Below are 20553 nucleotides of genomic sequence, written 5' to 3'. Positions count from 1 at the left end.
GCCTCGACATCAAACATTCTGGCAACAGCGCTTACAATCGCCCAACGACCTTGCAGGATACCAAAACAATGCTCCACATCCTTCCTACACCCCTCTTGACATTTTGCGATGTGTTTTTCTTTTTCACTTTATGGATATGGAACTGTTTTGACAAACGTTGTCCACATTGGGCAAATGTCGTCTGCTAGGTAGTATGCTCCTTCGTATTTATGGCCATTGACCCAATATGTGACTTTGCCTGCTTTTCCTTGCAACACATCATCGAACACGGGAGATTAGGCAAGAACATTAAGGTCATTTTGAGCTCCTGGAACACCAAAAAAAATGCCAAATCCATGTATCAAATGAAGCCACTGCTTCCAAAATGATAATTTTGACTCATTTTCTGTTGCCATAAGCTCATTGCCATGCACTTGGACAATTTTTCCAGGTCCAGTGGATACAGTCGATGCTTCCAATCATGCTATGAAAGCCTTGCATCTTACCCTTCTTCAAAAGCCTTCTCAGGTCCATTGTTGTGGGTTTCTGGAGGTACTCATTGCTATAGAGGGTTTCAATTGCGAAGCAAAATCTCATCAAGGACTCCAGAACAGTTGATTTTCCCATTCTCACTATCTCATCCACTTGATCTGCAGATGCTCCATATGCAAGCATCCGCAAGGCAACAATAATTTTTTGTTCAGGAATAAGACCTAGAACATGAAAAGCATTTTTTTTTTGCACAAAGTATGGATCATGGTCGCAAATAGCAATCATGATTTTTTTCAAACAAATTTCATTGCATTCTAAAATGACGTCTAAAAATATGATCAAAGAATAAATTGTTGGGGATAAAATAATCGTCTAAGAGATATTTACCTCGTTTTTCGCTCTTTCTATCCAAGTTTGTGGCACGTCTGAGTTTGGATATCTGACCCACAGCTTCCATGAACGATGGAAATGTGTGGGTCTCTGTCTTCTATGTTCATCATCCCCATAATCTTCCATTGCAAAAGCCTCATCTCCACCTTCCTTGAGATTGAACAATTCTTCCTGTTGTGCCAACAATTTTTTCTGTTACTCATCGATTTCATACAATCTCCTTGAAGAACACATTGTAAGAACTCAAGATTTATAAACAATGAAGAAGGATTCTGAGTTAAAGGATTGAGTTTGGTGTATGAATTATGATGGATGTAGGGTTTATATGGACAAAACAAAGAAAGGATGAGGTTCTGAATAATGTCATGTGGCACTACGTGATTGGTTGAAAATCTTATCGAAATCTTGGCTAAATTATTGTAAACAGATAATGACAGGTGGTGCATCGAGATTGGTTGAAAACCTTATCAGAAATCTATCTACAAAATAATACTTTCGGATAATGACACGTGGCGTGACAAGATTGGTTGAAAATCTTATCAAAATCTTGGCTAAATTATTGTAAACAGATAGGGACACGTGACGTGTAGGGATTAGTTGAAAATCTTATCGGAAATCAATCCACAGAATAATACTTTCAGATAATGACACGTGGTGGGACAAGATTGGTTAGAAATTCTATCCGAAATTAAAACAAATTCGGAACAATATCATCTGGGTTTTAGAACCTTGATTGGGAGTTGATAATAGGATTTGAAAATTCTGAAAGATTTCATTTGGGTTTTATGATTCAGAAAGATTTCTTCTGGTTTTAAGATTTCATCTGGGTTTTTAATTTCTTTAATTTCGGAGTTTTACGATTCCATCTGCTTGACGGTGTTTTCAAGCCCCTTTGGGTCAAGAACAGGTAAGGAAATGAGTGACAGAGGGATCTGGGATCTGGGTCAAGAACATGTAAGGAAATGAGGGACAAAGGGATCTGGGATCTGGGCCAAGAACAGGTAAGCAAATGAGGGTGTTTGTGAGGGTGTTGCGACAGAGGGATATGGGATTCTGGGGAAGAGATGGATTTCAATTTTTTTTAATTTATTTTTAGTAATCTGATTTAAACAGGGGACAAATATGAAGTGTAATATCAAAGTTAAAAATGCCAAACAAAATTTTGTTCTTTTTTCAATTTGATCGGTGGTTGTGAATTTATTAATTTTAATCTGATTTAAACATGGGACAAATATGAAGTGAAATATCAAAGTTACTTTGAATTCCTCTTATCCAGTTCAGTACTAAACACAACATAAATAATACGAGCATCAGTTCGATACTGACTAATTTAGTCAATATTATCCGGTGGTTATTTATCCTATCCGACAAAAATAATCAGTACAGTCCGAGCTGCCAAACAAGATCTTACTGTTTATTGGGGCCGAACCCTATTCATTTGAGTGGATTAAATGGGTTGGGTGCCAAACTTTCTTAAAACTAAGTCCAAAAATGTAGAGTAACTGCTAGAAAATGTTTGTTCCATAACGAAAGTAAATATAATTGTAACTTGGACACCAAAAACCTGTTGGATTGCAAGCAACATACAGACTATGTTTTGCCATTCTTGGTAGCCCACCGTAACTCAAACAAAACAAACCACCCTAACTGTTGATGACCTCATAATCACAAAACTACAGTTAAAGCATGTTATGTAGACTTACATTCCTAAAACTCCCCATCCAATTTCTATTTTTAGGGGTGCAAGTTGGAATGGGTCTTTGATTCTGATAGTAAAAATTCTGATCCAAACTAAACAATTTTGAATCTGAATTTTTTTTCAAAAAATTGGAATACATTTAGCAATTCTAATGATTCCGAATTTCCAATCCAAATTTTTTCAAAAGTGTCTAAAATTATTCTGAAAAAAAAAAAAAAAAAAAAAACCCTTCCAAAATATTCTAATTTCTTATAGTTATTCACTTAAATTATATAATTTGTTATCAACTTTTATATTTTATTTTGTAAAGAATATTATGTAAATCAACAATTCACCATACGTAATTGATGTGTGCAAATTTATTATTATTGTCACATCCCGGCCCAGGGCGGATCACTTCCCGGGCCCGCTCAACCACCGTAGCACGATATTGTCAGCTTTGGGCTTACTATTCCCTATCACTTCCCGGGCCCGCTCAACCACCGTAGCACGATATTGTCAGCTTTGGGCTTACTATTCCCTCACGTTTTTGTTTTTGGGAACTCACGAGCAACTTCCCAGTGGGTCACCCATCATGGGATTGCTCTAGCCCCCTTCTCGCTTAACTTCGGAGTTCCTACGGAACCCGAAGCCAGTGAGCTCCCAAAAGGCCTCGTGCTAGGTAGGGATGAGAATATACATATAAGGATCACTCCCCTGGACGATGTGGGATGTCACAATTATGCGTCCCACAAATGTAATTAAATCGCACAAAAAAATGATTGTCATCATCTCCATCTACAGGTGGTATTGAAAACAAACCTCTTTGCAGAAAAAAAAATAAATAAATAATGTTTGTGTTCTCATGGAGAGCCCTACTTGTCCTTCCACTTATTATTAATATATTTTATTTTTTATTTTTTTATTATTATCTAAATATCATATTTATAAAAAATCTTTCAATTTGCCGATCGTTTAAATACTTGCAAAGCATAAAAAACAAAACTTGGTATTCGGCATCTTTCCCTTATTCTGTTTCTTGTTATTTTTTCCAACAATAAAACAAAAAAAAAAACATAAAAAAACAAATTAAATAAAATATCCATCCCCCAGTCAATTTCAAAACGAAAAAAGAAATGGAATTATCCAACTACCTTTCAATTCGCCCCCCGCCACGTGCCGCTTTTCAATTAGCCCGCACATTAACCACTCTCGTAAGCAAACCTCCAGAGTCCATTATCTACACCAAACTCCTAAACTCCCGCACATCATCACCGTCGATTTCATTCAATCATTGATGGGTTTCACTTTTGAACGCTTTCGATCTCTTTAGTGTGTAAACTCGACCGCATAGGATTAAACACGTCCTAGGTCCTCGTCGACCTTATAATGCAAACCAAATGGCCCAGAGCTACCATTCGGCCTCTGCTGTTCAACAATGGAACGCATTCTCTCTCTCCTCGTCACTTTCTCTCTCTTGATCGTCTCGCGTGCGCAATTGGACAGCACAGATCCCCTTATCAGGCAAGTGGTGGACGGTGGCGATGAGTCCCACCACCACCACGACCATGACCACGCTCTCGGGGCCGAGCACCACTTCTCGCTCTTCAAGCACAAATTCGGCAAGTCGTACGCGAGCAAGGAGGAGCACGACTACAGGTTCGACGTGTTCAAGGCGAACCTTCGCCGTGCCGCGCGCCACCAGCGGCTCGACCCCTCGGCTCAGCACGGCGTGACTCGGTTCTCCGATATGACCCCCGCCGAGTTCCGGAAAAGTCAACTCGGACTCAGAGGGCTAAAGCTGCCGGAGGACGCCACCAAGGCTCCGATTCTCCCGACGGAGAATCTGCCTGAGGATTTTGATTGGAGAGAGCATGGAGCCGTCACCGCCGTTAAAAATCAGGTCTTTTGTTATTTTAATGTTCCAGAAATAGAATTATTTTTTGTAATTTAACTTGAACGTATCTGTTTATTGATTGGGATATTTGGGCTTTCTTTTGTTTTGGGAATTAGGGTTCGTGCGGATCGTGCTGGAGTTTCAGTACTACAGGAGCGTTGGAAGGTGCACACTTTCTCGCAACTGGAGAGCTTGTGAGCCTCAGCGAGCAGCAGCTTGTGGATTGCGATCATGAGGTTTGACTTGTTCTTTTCCCTTTTGTTTTATTTGGTGTGTTTCTGGTGTATGAAGAAAGTCGGGCCTTTTTATTGATTTATATACATTTTGGGGATTTCAATTGCTTGATTTTGTTCGATTTTGATTGGTAAATTCTCTTGGGTTTGTGTCAGAATATTTGTTACAATTGTTTTGTTCAAATAATTTGTGTTGTGGTGTGTATGTGGAGGCCCACATGGAATCTGGCAGCACCGAAAGACACAAACTTGAACTTTTTGCTTGCATTTATAACATACACTGAGGTTTCTCAAGTCTCAAAACTTGTCACAAGGAGAATGGAAAAAGGTCGAAATTGCAAGGGTTTAGCTAAAATTCCCGAACTTGGTCTATAAGTTGCAGGAAATATGGCCTTTATGTTGTGATTGGTGTCTCTGCTGTTGTTATGGCCTTATTGTTGTGTTCTGCTTTGGGTTTATTAAGATTACGGGATGTAGCAAGAAGTTCTATTTGGATGTAAATGGTTAATGGTTGTTGGTTGCTTACTGCGTTGAAGGATTTGAAACAGAAGTTTTTCTTGATTTTAACTGGCGTTGATGAAATGTATGCGCTCCAGCTCATGAAGCACCGTTCTCATTTTACATGTCTTGCAATTCGTTGTCTTTGATAATACATTAGCAATGCATGTCGAATGGTGTTATCAAGTGCTTTTGTGTTTTGTAGCAGTACATAATGAATGATGCTTGTGATTTAGCAATAGAACTGCTTGACTTTTGCAATCATTCTATGATGACTCCTACAGAAAGGATTTTTCTTTAAATTGCTGTTTCTTACGCGTTATTTCTGAATATTGTGCAGTGCGATCCAGAGGAGGCAGGTTCATGCGACTCCGGATGCAATGGTGGACTCATGAACAGTGCCTTTGAGTACACACTCAAAGCTGGTGGACTAATGAAGGAAGAGGATTATCCATACACTGGTACCGATGGTGGAACTTGCAAATTTGACAAGAGCAAAATCGCAGCATCAGTTTCCAATTTCAGCGTTGTCTCCCTTGATGAGGATCAAATTGCTGCCAACCTTGTGAAAAATGGCCCTCTTGCAGGTACTTAGAACTTTAGAAATTGTAATTTCGTTTCTTTCCCTTTCTGTTAAAAAGTAGTTTGTTATTCATATGTTCATCGTGAAATTTAAGAGCGTTACATTAAAGATGTTGGCTCATGCTCTAATAGTGGTTAGGATTGGCTGGTGTTAACGATTTTCTATTGTTCGAGTGCAGTGGCTATTAACGCGGTGTTCATGCAAACTTATGTTGGTGGAGTTTCATGCCCCTACATATGCTCAAAGCGGTTGGATCACGGGGTGTTACTCGTAGGTTACGGTGCCGCTGGATATTCTCCCATCAGATTGAAGGAAAAGCCATACTGGATCATCAAGAACTCCTGGGGAGAGAACTGGGGAGAGAATGGATTCTACAAAATCTGCAGGGGCCGAAACATCTGTGGCGTGGACTCCATGGTCTCGACCGTTGCTGCAGCTTCGGTTAAGACCAACTCTGAGTAGTAGGGCCCAACCCTAGCTTTACAATTGCAGTTGTGTTTAATGTGTATACAAGTTGTGGTGACATTCATTGGGCATAACTCCAATTGTTTTGCAGTCTTCTGTCAGGCTTGCAAAACACAAGACTCCATTTATCTTGTATAAATCTTGGTGTTTGTCCGAACGGTCTAAATGTCCCTTTTTATGTGTTGATGCAAGTTGTTGGAAATATACATGGATTATGGAGTATAGTTATTGCTTTGGCAAGAACATGCCTGCTTATTTTGTCTGCTTATCCAATTTTATCTGCTGCGTCAAAAGGTTCCTTCTCCCATGTTTCAGATTTTTTCGAAGTGCACGTTTAGTGGTGCAACTTGGATGGCAACTTATGAACCAGATGGAATGTTTCTTCGTTTTTACTTTTTTTTTTTTTTTTTTTTTCTGTCACTTAGTACTATGATATAGTGATATTCCTTTTCATTTGTAAGTGAGAGGTCTTAGGTTCGATTCTCGCTAAATACGAATTTGAATCACGTTATCACTAGTCCAGTGTGAGGCTAACTCCCTCGCCTTTAGTGTAGATAATATGGTTTATTAAAAAAAAAAAACCACCTTTAAAGTGTTAAAAAAAAACATTTTAAGTCTGTAGGCATGGAGGATTTACTCAAATTGACTAAAGCAGTGTTTTCCATCTACAAGAAGTGGAATTCCTCCTCTCATAATTTTTATACATATTTAGTGTAGAATATATCATATTGTTAATTTGTAAAAAAAAATAAAAAATAAAAAAGAGTTTATCATTCGTCATATTCTTTTTTTTTTCTTTTTTTGAGTAAAATAAATTCTAAGAAAGTATTTTGGCACTTCAAAAATCTCATTCTACACTTTTTACAAGTATATTTTTCTTTCCTAATATGAAAATTTGAAGTGTAGAATGAGATTTTTAGAGTGCTAATAACAATTCCCTAAATTCTATTGATCATTTAGGCATTAAGAATTGGAGATATATTTTGACATTCCACCCATAAAAATATCAGTGGCATGCCAATTTTGCTGCGGGGCACCATTTCATGACTTTGACCAACTAAAAAAACACTCGCATTTTTTAAAATCAGATCATTATAAAGACATGGTTATTCTTCTACACCTTCCACAAATCCATAAACCACTCGAAAAAGAAAGAAAGATAGTGAACTTCGTTTGCCTTCATCTTCTCTTCTACCACCTCGTTAATCTCAAATTTCTCCAACCTTTCATTGTTTTTTTTAAAGCCTTATGTAAGAATTGGAGGGAACTAAACGAATTTAACTTTTCTATTAAAGATCTCTAATTTATTTTGTTTATCCAATATCTTAGTTTCGGCATCTAAACTGAAAGTTCTTTTTATTTCTCCGTTTAAAAGTCGTACATATTGCTTTTTTAAAAGTCGTATGTAAGAATTGGAGGGGACTAAACGAATTGGATTTCTTGATTGAAAATCCTTAATTTGTTTAGTTTCCTCCAATATCTTATGTCCGACATCTAAACTTAGAAGTTACTAATCTTTGTTAGTACACGAGTGGTTTTTTAAAAGCCGTATGTGAGTATTGGAGGGGACTAAACAAATTTCACTTCTCAACTGGAAACCTTAATTTGTTTAGTTTTCTCCAATATCTTATCTCCGGCATTTAAATTAGAAGTTATTGATCTTCGTCCAAAGGTCGTACTTGTTTGCTCTTTTAAAAGCCGTATATAAAAATTGGAGGAGACTAAACGAATTTAACTTCTCCATAAAGAAATCCTTAATTTGTTTAACGTCCTCCAAGATCTTATTTCCGACATCTAAGCTGAAGTTTCCATTTAAAAGTCGTACGTAAGCCATGAAGAATACCAAACAAATTGGCATCTTAATAGCGACAATTTGTTTGGTTTCCTTCATCTCATTTTTGCAACTTGAAGAACTTTGTTTTTATGGTGTCTAGACTGCTTATCTCAACCAGGCCTCTAATGTAGTTTGTTCGGTTTGTTCAATTTTTATTAATTTTTTTTCTTCCTGAAACAAGTGAATTAGTTTCTCTTTCTGAAATGAATGTCTTACTTGCAAAACAAAAAATAATTTTTTGTTTTTTTTATTGGTATACCCATAGACCTCTCACCGACGAGTTGATTGAAAATTCGTCATCTGCAAGATTCAAACTTAAGATCTGTCACTTACAAATGAAGAGAAATGCTACCAGGCCGCAGTACAAAGCAGCATAATTTGGTTACGTCAACGTAGGAAAGAATACAAGGGTGAAGCCAAAACTCATCTCCGATTGGTGAAGAACTATATTATTAATTACTAATAGCATAATTTAAGACGTACTCTGGATTACTCGAACAGCACAATACTAATTATCGTCTTTATTACATACGGTCACAATTGCCATATACATTAAGAAGCTGGCCTAATAAACTTGCTTATTCCTCCCAAGAACAAATAAATAAACATGCTTAAAGTGGGTGATGCCCAATTCGAAAACCAACCGAAAACTCCTCATACAAGGTGCATCACAATTGCTTTCTTTTGTACTGTTCGAATGAAAGAATCAACTCGGGTTCGTACCTATGCACAGTCGACTCCATGGCTTAAACACTGCCAACGACTTCTTTTTACGGCATCACTCATCGTCGTCGTCAAGCAGTGCGAACGAGTACGGATAGAATTTGTAACCATCCCCTTCATAAAACTTGTTCTGGAATTCCACCCAGTGAAGTCGAAGAGCGTGAAGGAAAGCACTGAGGGTTTCCATCAGTAGTAAAACACCGACAGTGGCGCACACAAAGACGATGAGACCCACTATGAGTATAATCCAATTGTTGAACCTGTGAGACGTACAAAAGAATATGTTTCATGTATTTCCCTTGCAGATGTTCGGTAAGACTGCCTAATTAAATTTGAAAATTCAAATCTGTCACAACTTCTTGGGCGCAGGTAATAATCCAGATGAGCAACAGAAACAAATGGAAATGAACTCCTGCTAAAACATTCATTTGGTGCTCATTGGCCTATTCTCTACATCCCAAGAATCGACAAAGATTTTGAAACTGTGGCCAACTTTGACGAAGTACTAAATAAAAGCAGCATCACAAATGAGATAAACATACCCCCAGGCTGTTAGGAGAACCTTGTCGTAGAACACACTGGACAACTCTGAATGAGCAAGACTGTACAAAGTTCCAAAAGACAAATGCCCGGCATTAGCACTTATTGCGCAAATAGATAAAAAAGAGTATTATGCGAATACAACTTATTGACCACATTCTATTCTGTCATGGCTGAAAGAAAAAGTGCTTTTTTTTTTTTTTTTGTAGAATCCAAGTACCAGATAAACCAATTAATATAATGAGGGATCTTGCCGGTCAATGTCATGTCACCAAGTGGAAAAGGAATGTCTTCCCCAGAGACAGTGAATAAGCTGTCCAGTATTGACTTTTCTTACAAAACAATGACATGCATGGTTAAACAGCTCGGTGGCATGTCAAAATCAAATTGTGTAGACAAACATGCAAGGCTAACACAATTTACTACTGAATGCGAATTTTATTATTGCTTCAATTTTAAACTTTATGAAGCCAGAAAGTTCATTTTTATTTCAAGACTTCCCAACATAGAACACAACTGAAATAACGAATGCAGACATGAACTGGCATACGCATACAGAAAATCAAATACACCAAGAAAGCCAAGAATGACAGTTCAAGTTCTAAGAAACTACCTTAAAGCCCATAGACGAAGGTAAGAAGCTGTATTTGAGACTGCTCCAAGTACAAATTCTATTGTGTGTATCATTTGATGTACGAAAACTTCACTAAACTCAAACTCCTCATGACCATGGGCATCATGGTTTGAATTCACTTGCAAGCTCTCTTCAGTGTTCTCAAGTAGAGCATAGGATTGACCTTGATGCCGCTGAAATAACATAATACCATCAGAAGATGCAAACTAATATGAACAATAGGGAGAGAGGTGATGATCAAAACAACTGAGGGTGAAAGGATGTCAAACATACATCTTGGTGTTGCTTCTTCAAAAGAAAAGGCTTTGGAAACAGCATCCATGGTACAGCAACAAAAGCCAACAATAATAGTACAAGCTGGTAAAAGAACAAATAAAACATGAGGAATACTCACATTTTCTTTTTAACAGAAATATTTAAAATAAGGAAAAAACGCTGATGGAGGGGATACCTGAACTGTTTTCTGACCATTGAAAAGCTGATTTTCACCTAGCTCGTCTGTAGGACTTAGGAACATGTATATCATTACATGGTAGAGATCAGCTTTTGAACCAGTCCACCACTTCATAACAATGAGAACAGACAAGTAGCCAAATAGACCGTTTAAAAATATCATCTGGGGTATAAACTGGAACCTGGGTAAATGAAGCAACTGAATGAATACTAAGCCATAAGCAGGGTCAGAAGTAGATTATAGAAACAACTAATGACATGACTGTAGACAGAAGAATTCACAGTACATATGTGAACTATTCACATTTACAGTGATGCATTTGCTGCCTTTGGTGGTAAAGTTGACACCTCCACTGAAAACTAATATAAGAAAATAAAGATTCACAACTTACCAAACATTCAAATTACTTCGAAAGAACCTGGCATTGAAATAACTGATCATAATTCCCAGGTTCATCTGGACCACGCCAATAATAATTGACATTTTCATCTTCAATGAGTTTAGAAATGGAAGCTCACTGCGGGATCCATGCCATACAGGATCCAGGCCAAATGGGTATGTGGGCCGCACCTTAATCAAGCCAGCTGTAGTAGCATCTCTGAAAGTCAAGATCAATTAACTATTACAAACATTTCAAAATGAGGACGCAGAAGAGAAGGATATACATCTCCAAAGTTTTAGGCACATACCTGCAAGAAAGATCACGGCATGCATATGCTGAGGGACCAAACAGTTCGAACGGGACAGAGAAGAACTCATTATAGATAAAACCTGTGTAGATTGAGAAAATTGCCATCAACAAAATCACATAACGACCACCAAAGGCCATCTCCATGATGTCTCCAAGCTTCTGTAAAACCATAATAGTATATAATTAGATTCTTACGTGAAGACAAAAACGGATGAGGGGAAAAAAAAAACTGCTTCCCAGAAATAAGTCAAATAGCCAACATGTGACGGGGAAATGACAAGAACCCACATACTAACAGAGACTAAGATCTCCATCTCCTTTGAATGTTGAGTAACAAAGTGAAAAGAGGAAGGTAATCACAACAAATGAATTCAGGGTATGTTTACTTGCAAGGAATGGGTATCATTCCCATATACCCATTCCTTCACATACCCAGCCAAGTAAGTAAACATGCCATCAAAATTATACAGAGGAAGTATACTCATGAAGAAGCAGCACCTCAGAATTAGCAGTTTTAAAGGAATTCCCACTTTCTATGAAGCTCATCAATAGACAATATCAGATATTCAAAGGTCGACAAATCAAATCCTTTTAACCTAGAATAGTTCCTTACTCCTCAAAACACTAGAGGTAAAAGACACAATCTGTCAATCCTAAAACTTAATAAACAATCACAATTCCCTGACAGGATGGAAAGAGAGGAAAGGAAGAAAAGGAGGGGAAAGAAAGAACGGCATAGTGAAATATCATTTCTTTATCTGCAATAGTATCAACATTCATGGAGTAAAGGAAACAAAATATTGTAGAACATTGGCAAACATTCACCTAACGGGATAAAAATGTAAAATGGTGCACATAAAAGATATTTGACTGCTAGTAACATACTTATGGCAATAAGCAACATACAGTTGGTGTCACGATGGTCGTGCTTCACATTTTTCTTTAGATGAGATATAATCGCAATAACATCTAACAAAAAAAAGAATCAAATAGATCCATATTTTATTAACCTAATAAAATGGAACAGCCAACTACCATAAATATAGTAAGGGAATACATCAATGTTTGATCCTATACTTTGGTACAAAATACTATGTAAATGACCTACAATGCAACAATATTATGGTTGAGATTGAATATATCAGCATATGAAGTGATTGCAAAGCTTGGTAACAATACCTGACTAGAAAGCTTCTTTTCCCTGCCTATTAAATATAAGGCCGCAAGTAACAAACATATTCCATGTCCCCAATCACCAAACATGACAGCAAAAAGAAACGGGAATGTCACGATAGTATATACAGCAGGATTTGCTTCTTGATACTTAGCCACCCTGCGGTTGCATTAAAACAAACCATTTCAGAATCTTGTAATATTTCTGCTGGAAACAATAGATTATCAGCACAATTTGTGATTCCAAATTCTAAGATTCAATTTTTTACGAGAAAGATTCACCATCAGTAAATGTGGGGTTTGATTTTTTACTACAGCCACTTACAACTGTTTCATTGATTTCAAACATGGACCTTCATTAATGGCTACATTAGATATCACATTAAGAATTAAATAGTTGATTTTTACCAAATAATACCTGGCATAACAAGTTACTATCTAGCTCACCTGTTAATGGTAAGCAAGCACTATAAATGGTAGATTAAAACCACCACAACAGAAATCAACTACACAACGTGGATGAAAACTTTCAGTATCTAGCCCTGGCACCTTACTAGGGAAATTCCAGAAATGACAGTGTTTAAGGATAAAACTGACTAAATTTCTTTCTCTTTTTCTTCATTCTTAAAAATCTATTCCAATTAGCCATAAAGGAGCACAGAAGATAAAGATATCACAGTGGAACTCACCCGTATGCATCAACAATTTCTTGAAAAGAAGAAGTGAATTTGTTTGTACGGAAATAGGTAGGTGGTGCCTCCTTAGCATGCAAAACCTGGAAAATAGCTCCAACTTGTGAGTTGGAATCAAATGCTGCCCGCTGCAATGCATCTTGGATCTGCAAAAAAATAAAGATACAATGAAACAAAGAAAGCCAATTACATATTCCACTTGTACATCATTGTTCACACTTTTCAACTCAAAATGGGTATAAAATGAATCATTATACTATGGAGAAATATTTGTAAGTAAAGGATACCTGTTTTGATGCAAAAACAGGACTCCACCCTTCAGCCACAAGACATTTTTTTGTAACATCAAGGCTAAGCATGTTAAGATGGTGGTATATGGATTTCTCCTTCCTCACCTTCACAATTACAAAGAAACATTGTAAATAGCACATTGGCAACACACTCAAACACCATATGTTTTGGGTTAGTCATAGTCATATCTCCACACATATAATGAATAAACCTCATTAAATAAAATAATTCCAAACCTACCAAAAGGTTCCACTGCTCAAAATGCTCGCCAATAGTCTGTAACAAACTTCCCCGAAGTAACACTCCAACATCTATGGTAGTCTTTAGCTCTGAAAGTCTTCCCGAAACCTGATGTTGAGGGTTAAATAACCAACGTTGTCACGATGAGATAAAAATAACCAACATCGTCAGAATTGGATCAATGGAAATCAAGGCCCGGGAGGTAACTTCATAACATGTAGATGATCAACACCCTGGAATATGGACGGACTGATAACAACTACAAAAGGCTTACTTGGATTTCTACTTAAGCATGGGGGTTATACAAACCATATTAAGAATTTAATAAATAGTTTTGAAGTATGCTTAATATTAACAATGAAATTACTTCATGATGGAAAATAAGCACCAAGAAAAAGATAGATATTATGAACGGACAAAACTGCAAACGGCTAAGGTTTCTTTGATTAGTTTTCTTTTTTATTTCTACAGAAATGAAACACGATATATGATACAGAAGAAACAGAGAAGCTATAAACCAAGAAAATATACATACCTCAGTAATCATCTGATATTGTCTACCTAGGTCCTCAGTAAAAGAGTATCGATTAGCACCAAAGGCATCACATATTTTGAGAATTTTGCTCTTTGCTCTTTCCCCAGAGTAGAATACCACAAAAACATTTTTCTCAACCTGCATACAGATTGTCATTCACAGTCAAAGACGAAGTGTGCTAACATTTTTGCTAAACATTGACAGAGCGCTTTTGGTTATTTGAAAGCTCTTATAGCCATTCTTAAAGAACTTCCAATCAGGTCAAACTCTCCCCCACAATTCCTGTACCCCCAAGATCCTTATGGACTGTTTGGTTGAAACAAAAGGCATAACTTTTAACCTGGTGGAGATTTTTAAATGCCTAACCTATTTATTGGACTTCTTTGTTGAAACATATTAATGATATCCAGTTTACTGTTATTGATCTTGTCAGTTAGTTTTGATGGACTTAAAGTCCATCTTTATCGTGACCTTAAATTATAAAGAGTAAAAGATACCACAAGAACAAATAGAAACTTCCTCTCCTCTTTCCAATAACATAAAAATGCAGGAAATGACGTGTCAATACCTTCTCTCCTGAAACAGGATCAGTCACGGGATTCTCAACAACAGTCTGCCTCAGAAAAACATTACCCCGAGTAGCTCGAAATAGAATCCTCTCAAATGCCAAAGACTTTTCCCTGGGAACAAGACCAGTGAGAAATCCCAACTTCACTTGCTTTGATGGATCGGTTGATGTTTCCTTCACAACAACAAAACAAAAAGAATTGGACTTGGCAACAGGAAGAAAACTGTGGTTAATCAAAATACAGAAAATCCAAGATTGAAATCTGTACGTGCTCCAATAACAAAGGCATGTCCAGGGATTCATCACCGATATCACGGGATTCATTTTCTCTCTGATGCAACACGGCACTGCTTCGAGTTGCGTGAAAAAACTCACCAGCCTAAAAGGAAGAGATTTTTCAGTCACATGAGAGCCTATTGAAATAAAGTAAACATCAAAAGAGAGACACAAAACCAAATGAGAGTAACTCTATTCAAATTCTAGTTCATTGGCAGATCAAATAGATACTCGCTTCTCTGTTAGTGATAAAAGAAAACGTCCAATGAGATTCAGAACTCTCTGAACTATTAAGTTTATACGTCAAACATATCTTACCAATTCAGCTCATTTAACGATATCACCTGCATTATTATGTGTAATCTTATGATGTGTCAGCTGATGATGCTTACATGAAACTTTAATTTTTATAATCTACCCAGAGCTGTTGCTTATGCTAATTTAAGGTTATTTGGAAGGTCACTACTGCTGTTAGCTGAATGTCAGTTTTCAAGTTCTTTCTGTCTTAATATCTTGTGTATTTACTTGAAATAAAAAATTCGGATAAATCTCTATCTGATTCCTGTTTACTAGATTGAAAAGTTACTTAGAGAAGATATAAAAAATGCATCATTTAATATTCAGAGGTCAGGGAGTTTAATAGACTATATCTATATGTGCAACGGAGCAAAAATGAATCCCATATTTTTTAAACTGCTCTATGGCTTGAGAAATTTGGAGTTTTTACCATCTTTATTTGGGGTATATTGGCTGCTTCCTGAGACAGTCTGCAGCCTTTTAGGGTGTTATGGCAAGTTTTTGGAACAGTCCAACTACAGCTCTTAGGCATTTGCCTTTTTTTTTTGGTCTTTGTGGTTGTAGAGAAAAATTAAGTGTTCCGAAGTGAAAAACATTGCATAACGGAGATCTCGGCTTGCGTGGTAGCTATCTGAATGAATAAAACTCCTCAAACCTCTTTTAATCTTCATGCACAGTTTCTGTTTTCTTTTCATTTTCTGTATTAGGCACGTACAGCTTTTGTACATGGATAGAAGCCTCTTGGAAACTTTTGTTACTTATAATAAAAACTGCATGGTAATAGAGATGCAAAGATCCTTTTTGGGCCAAAAACCAAAAAGGGTCATTACCTTTTCCAGAACAAGCTTATATTCTAAGAGTTCATTATATGAACGTTGCAACTTTTCATCATTCAAATTTATTTCAATCAGCTCTGCCTCAAGTTCACCAAGTTTTACCTAGCATACACACAAAAGTGAATTTGTCAGAACATGCAACATTAAACATCTTTGGCTATGCACCAATCCCCTTATTATACCTCTAGGTCATCCACATTGACATCAACTTGTCTTGCAGACTTTGAAGGAGGTAAATCTGCCTTTGACATTTGCTCCTTAAAGAAACGTAATTTGCGTGCCATCTCTGCACTTCTTTTAATCTTCATAGAAAAATGAAATAGAGAATTTACCAACCAAATACTCATCCGAAGACATAAAATTTTGATACTTTAAACAATTATGACAAGAATAGATTGAAAATGTTCTGTATCCATCTTACAATCTAGATAGCCAGTAAAGAGTACATGGCCCTTCTTGATTTGGCAACAATCTAGAACAGTTCACAAGAACAACTTGCTAATTTACCAAGACATGCTAAAGCAAAGAAGAAATAAGCGATATGAGAAGTTAACCATTTGAGCAACTGATTGGATCAAGCCTCAATATTAGGTATATATCAGGAAAAAAAAAAAAAAAAAAAAGAGATCATCAGCAAAGATGGGATTCGATTAGAATGAGCATAGTGAAAACACCATCAAAGTTCATATGTATGTAAACATAAAATTCTCTCTCTAAAATAGGTTATATGAGGACCGCAACCACGAACAGCTGACCGAGCCAAGTACTTCCCTTTCTTAAAACTGTCAATTTTGTCACTTAAAGAGACCTGTTATTAACTCTATATTCTAAAATATATTTGCGACTGCTTCAAAGTCACCATAGACTTTTCTGTAGATATACAATGGGTCAGAAAGTAATATCCTGCCCCAGCATAGTAGACACAATATATCATTCTATCTCTTAAACGTCCATCATCCCAAAGGAGGTAATGATAGCTGACAGTACAGTTTTTATATTTAATTATGAAAAACTAAATGTTTATTTATGTTGACGTTCTTGGAAGGTCTTTTTCATTAAAACTAATCATAAAGTACAGCTCTAAAGGTATTTTACAGCACTAAAGGTATGGGTTGAATTTGGAAAACCTCTAAGACAACATGAACTATTGGAAAGATATTTAAACCATAGGCTTTCCCTCCTTTTCCTGCTAATCTTTATAACTCAATTTTATGAGACGTATTTTTTAAGGCATATCCACGACCAAACAAAATGAACAAACGTGATGTTGGTCAGCAAGCTAAGAAAAATAAACACACCTGAGCAGCATATGTCCTCTGAAACGGGCTCTTCTCTGAATTGAGCTGGAAGAATGATACATAAAGTTTTAGTAACAAAATAAAAATTTAATAAAAAATTATGAAAGCAGCACAACATTGATTAGATTAAGGATGACCAACAACAGAGCTAGCATAGTGCTTCAAGTTAAGTGCAATTTGTGCAGCATCAAGAACATCATGTCACCGAATTTCAAACATTAGTTCTCCATAATTTTGTAAGAGTTATTAACCAAGTAGAAAGTATTAAAACCTCTATCAATTATGAAATAGGTGAAGCCCTTGTGTGGTCCTCATTTTTTTCTAATCCGCTTACCCGTAAACCTTTTCTTCATTTCAGGATGATATGATAGTTCACCTTCAACTTCAGTTCCTTAAACTTAAATAGAACATTGTACATTCTGGAACAGGAATTATGAAATAACTTGCTTTTTGTTTTCATACATATACTTTGCCAATAGCTTAGACAAAAGAGATCTGAGTTAATCTCAACTCAGAGAGCTACCGTGTTCACCACCCACCCATACACTACATTACCACTCTGTGATGAGCAAAACAATACCAAAAGTTTCGACCCACTGCTTTTGGATTGCTCCCGCTACTTCTATCTTTCTTATTTGATATATGACTCGCGACTTGTGTTAGTCTGCTATTTGAAGCTCTTTAGCTAACAACATGTCCATTTTAATGGGGATACACACTTTCAAGACACCAAAAATCTGACAGTGCCATGATCGCTTACTAGGCGCTCGCGATGCTAAATGCTCCGATAATCAATTGTCTTTTTTGGGGATACTAAATTATGTAATTGGTAATCAACCAATCGATCAACCACTTCAATTTGCAGATAAATTGAGTTCCTTAAAATCTAAAGAATCAAACAACATTCACTAACCAGGCAATTAAATTTCATACATAAAAACGAAACCCTAAATCTGACAAAAGAAAAACACTTGAGCAAAATCGAATCCAATCCAACTGAGAATTCCAATCGAAAACAGAGCCAAGTTAGGGTTTTTACTGTTTCCCCGCAGCAAAAAAGAATCGAAAAAGGAAGAACAAACCATAATTGAAACAGAAAATTGGGAATGAGGGGGAGAGAGGGGGAGGAAGGGAGTAAAAGGTGTACATCTTTGAACTGGATGAGGCCGAGGTCGCCGAGATAAGAGACGGTAGGGTGAGCGGACTCGATGGGGATGATGATCTGGACGAGCTGCATCGGCTCCGACCTGAACAGATCCATCGGAGGACAGCACTCTCCCATTCTCTCTCTCTTCTCTCTCTCCTCTCCGGATGGTGTTTCTGTGTTTGTGTTGGTGTTGGTGTAAACGCGTGACTACAGATAGTCAAAAAAAAAACTGAGAGAGAGAGATTGGAGATCAAACAATGATTCACTTTGCTGATTGCTTTGGTTGCTCTCCTCTCTCTCTCTCTCTCCTCTCTCTCCTTCGCGCTGCGCCACAAAAGGATCTCCCACGTCACCAGGTCCCCGCTTCCTCTATTTAATTTCTATTTTTGGGGATGGGGAAGGTTTTGTAGGAAATTTCTTGGGCTTTTGCAACTTTTTTTTTTCTTTCTCTCTTTTCACTTTTTATTTGGCTTACTTTCAAGTCGCGCTTCTTAAAATTCGATTTTAATTTCATTTTTTATTCTTGTAATTCAAAAATTGTCATTATATTTTCTGAAACACAAAGTTTACTCCATTTTAATCTCATTTTACTTTTGAAATTTGAAAGTTGTTTATAAAAAAAACTCAAAAGTAGCTCTACATTACCTTAGATCTGTTAATTTCTAGTGTTGGTTTGATTTCAGTGGGCCGGGCTAATTATTTTCTTTTTTCTTTTTTTTTATCTCTTTAGTTTCTTTTAATCCTGATATTCTCTAATTGTTGAATGTTAACGCATAATAGAGATTTATAATCAAATTTATTGCACACATGTGATATAGTCTTATTAGGTGTTGGATTTTCAGAGAGAAGAGAGAGTCCACAAGTCAAAGTGGAATGAATTTTGAGTTCTAGGAAGTAAAGTGATGACTTTGGAGTTATAAGGGGCATAATAAGATCAAAATGAAGTTTCAAAGAGTGTAGGTAAGAAAAAGCCTTTTTATTTTTAGGGTGTGTTTATTTATTAAGAGCAATTTCGGCTGTTGGATGAGGGCAAGAGTTTTGGGGTTGCCTTCTGAAAAATAAGTGCCTTTGTGCAACTCTATCAGTTGGCCAAAGGCAAGAGTAGGAGAGATTACTATTCACAAATATATTTTTTTATTATTTATATGTGTGTGTGTGTGTGTTTTTTTTTTTTTTTTTTTCTTTTGATAACCAAATAATTTATTAAAGACAGAAACCTCTAACATAACCACTAGCCCCAAAGTCGAATCTAAGAGCCTTAGGGGGCAAACAGTAATCCCAAAAGTGGGGGTTAACAAGAGAAATGCCAACATAAGTAAGAGCATTTACATCAAAGTTTGTCTCTCTATAGATGTAGTGCCACGAAATCTCTACAAATTTAGACGCTAACCCCTTGATATCATTGACAACTTGACAAATATGCTAATGGGGCTTCCATTCACCACGTGCAAGCTGGATGACAAGCAAAGAGTCCTCCTTCACCATTAATCTCCAGGTATCCTTTCTCTTGGCAAGCAACAACCTCTCTTGTAAAGCAGTAGCTTCAGCCACAGTGATAGTGGCTGCACCAAGGCACAAAGCTCCTGCAACGATAGGAAAACCCTCCTGGTTCCTCAAAACAAAAGCTGCAGCACTATTTCCCAAAGAAACAGATCCATCAAAATTAACTTAATAACATCCAGAAGGGGAGGGTTCCACATGATAATATGGTTATGGTTCAATGCCACCGTCTTGAGTGAATTGTTGCCAGAGGTACCTACTTTTGTTGCCACACAATGACTTCTAGTTGCATTTGGATCTATGCTATTAAACATTTTTTATTTCGATCTTGCAATAATTGCCACCAAATTAAAATTGCTTTACTCAAATCACTTAACTCCTTCTCATCATCAGAGTTAAGGATCTCCAACCAGTCAATTACATTACTAACTTGATGGTTAGTACTTTTCCACGGACTCACCTAGGATAAATGCTACATTTGAAGCGCTTGATGGCAATTAAGGAAAAGATGATCTTGACTTTCCTCATCCCCATTACAAACAGGACAACTCATACTAATACTTTGAATATGTCTACGTAGTCTCAACCTAGTGTGCAGTCTCTCCAAGA

At 36.8% G+C, this 20553-nt stretch overlaps 2 protein-coding genes across 2 annotated transcripts; one reads left to right on the top strand and one right to left on the bottom strand.

Moving 5' to 3' along the window:
• Positions 1-3945: 3945 nt before the first annotated feature.
• LOC137727325 (cysteine protease RD19A-like) lies at positions 3946-6458 on the top strand. Its single transcript, XM_068466190.1, has 4 exons — positions 3946-4442; positions 4553-4672; positions 5508-5754; positions 5929-6458. Exons 1-4 carry the CDS (start codon positions 3978-3980, stop codon positions 6210-6212), a joined length of 1116 nt encoding a protein of 371 aa, XP_068322291.1. The 5' UTR covers positions 3946-3977; the 3' UTR covers positions 6213-6458.
• Positions 6459-8482: 2024 nt separating this feature from the next.
• On the bottom strand, positions 8483-18802 carry LOC137727774 (V-type proton ATPase subunit a3-like). Its single transcript, XM_068466589.1, has 18 exons — positions 18445-18802; positions 17298-17342; positions 16182-16301; positions 15994-16101; positions 14859-14969; positions 14591-14764; positions 14023-14160; positions 13488-13595; positions 13244-13351; positions 12954-13102; positions 12271-12424; positions 11090-11250; positions 10792-10998; positions 10398-10581; positions 10220-10303; positions 9926-10119; positions 9315-9374; positions 8483-9032 (listed from the first exon to the last, which is right to left on the bottom strand). Exons 1-18 carry the CDS (start codon positions 18577-18579, stop codon positions 8828-8830), a joined length of 2445 nt encoding a protein of 814 aa, XP_068322690.1. The 5' UTR covers positions 18580-18802; the 3' UTR covers positions 8483-8827.
• Positions 18803-20553: the final 1751 nt, after the last annotated feature.

The sequence above is a fragment of the Pyrus communis genome, chromosome 3, assembly GCF_963583255.1.
Source record: "Pyrus communis chromosome 3, drPyrComm1.1, whole genome shotgun sequence".
Lineage (NCBI taxonomy): Eukaryota > Viridiplantae > Streptophyta > Magnoliopsida > Rosales > Rosaceae > Pyrus > Pyrus communis.
The sequence above is the reverse complement of the archived record's forward strand: the minus strand, read 5'-3'. Positions and strand labels throughout refer to the sequence as shown.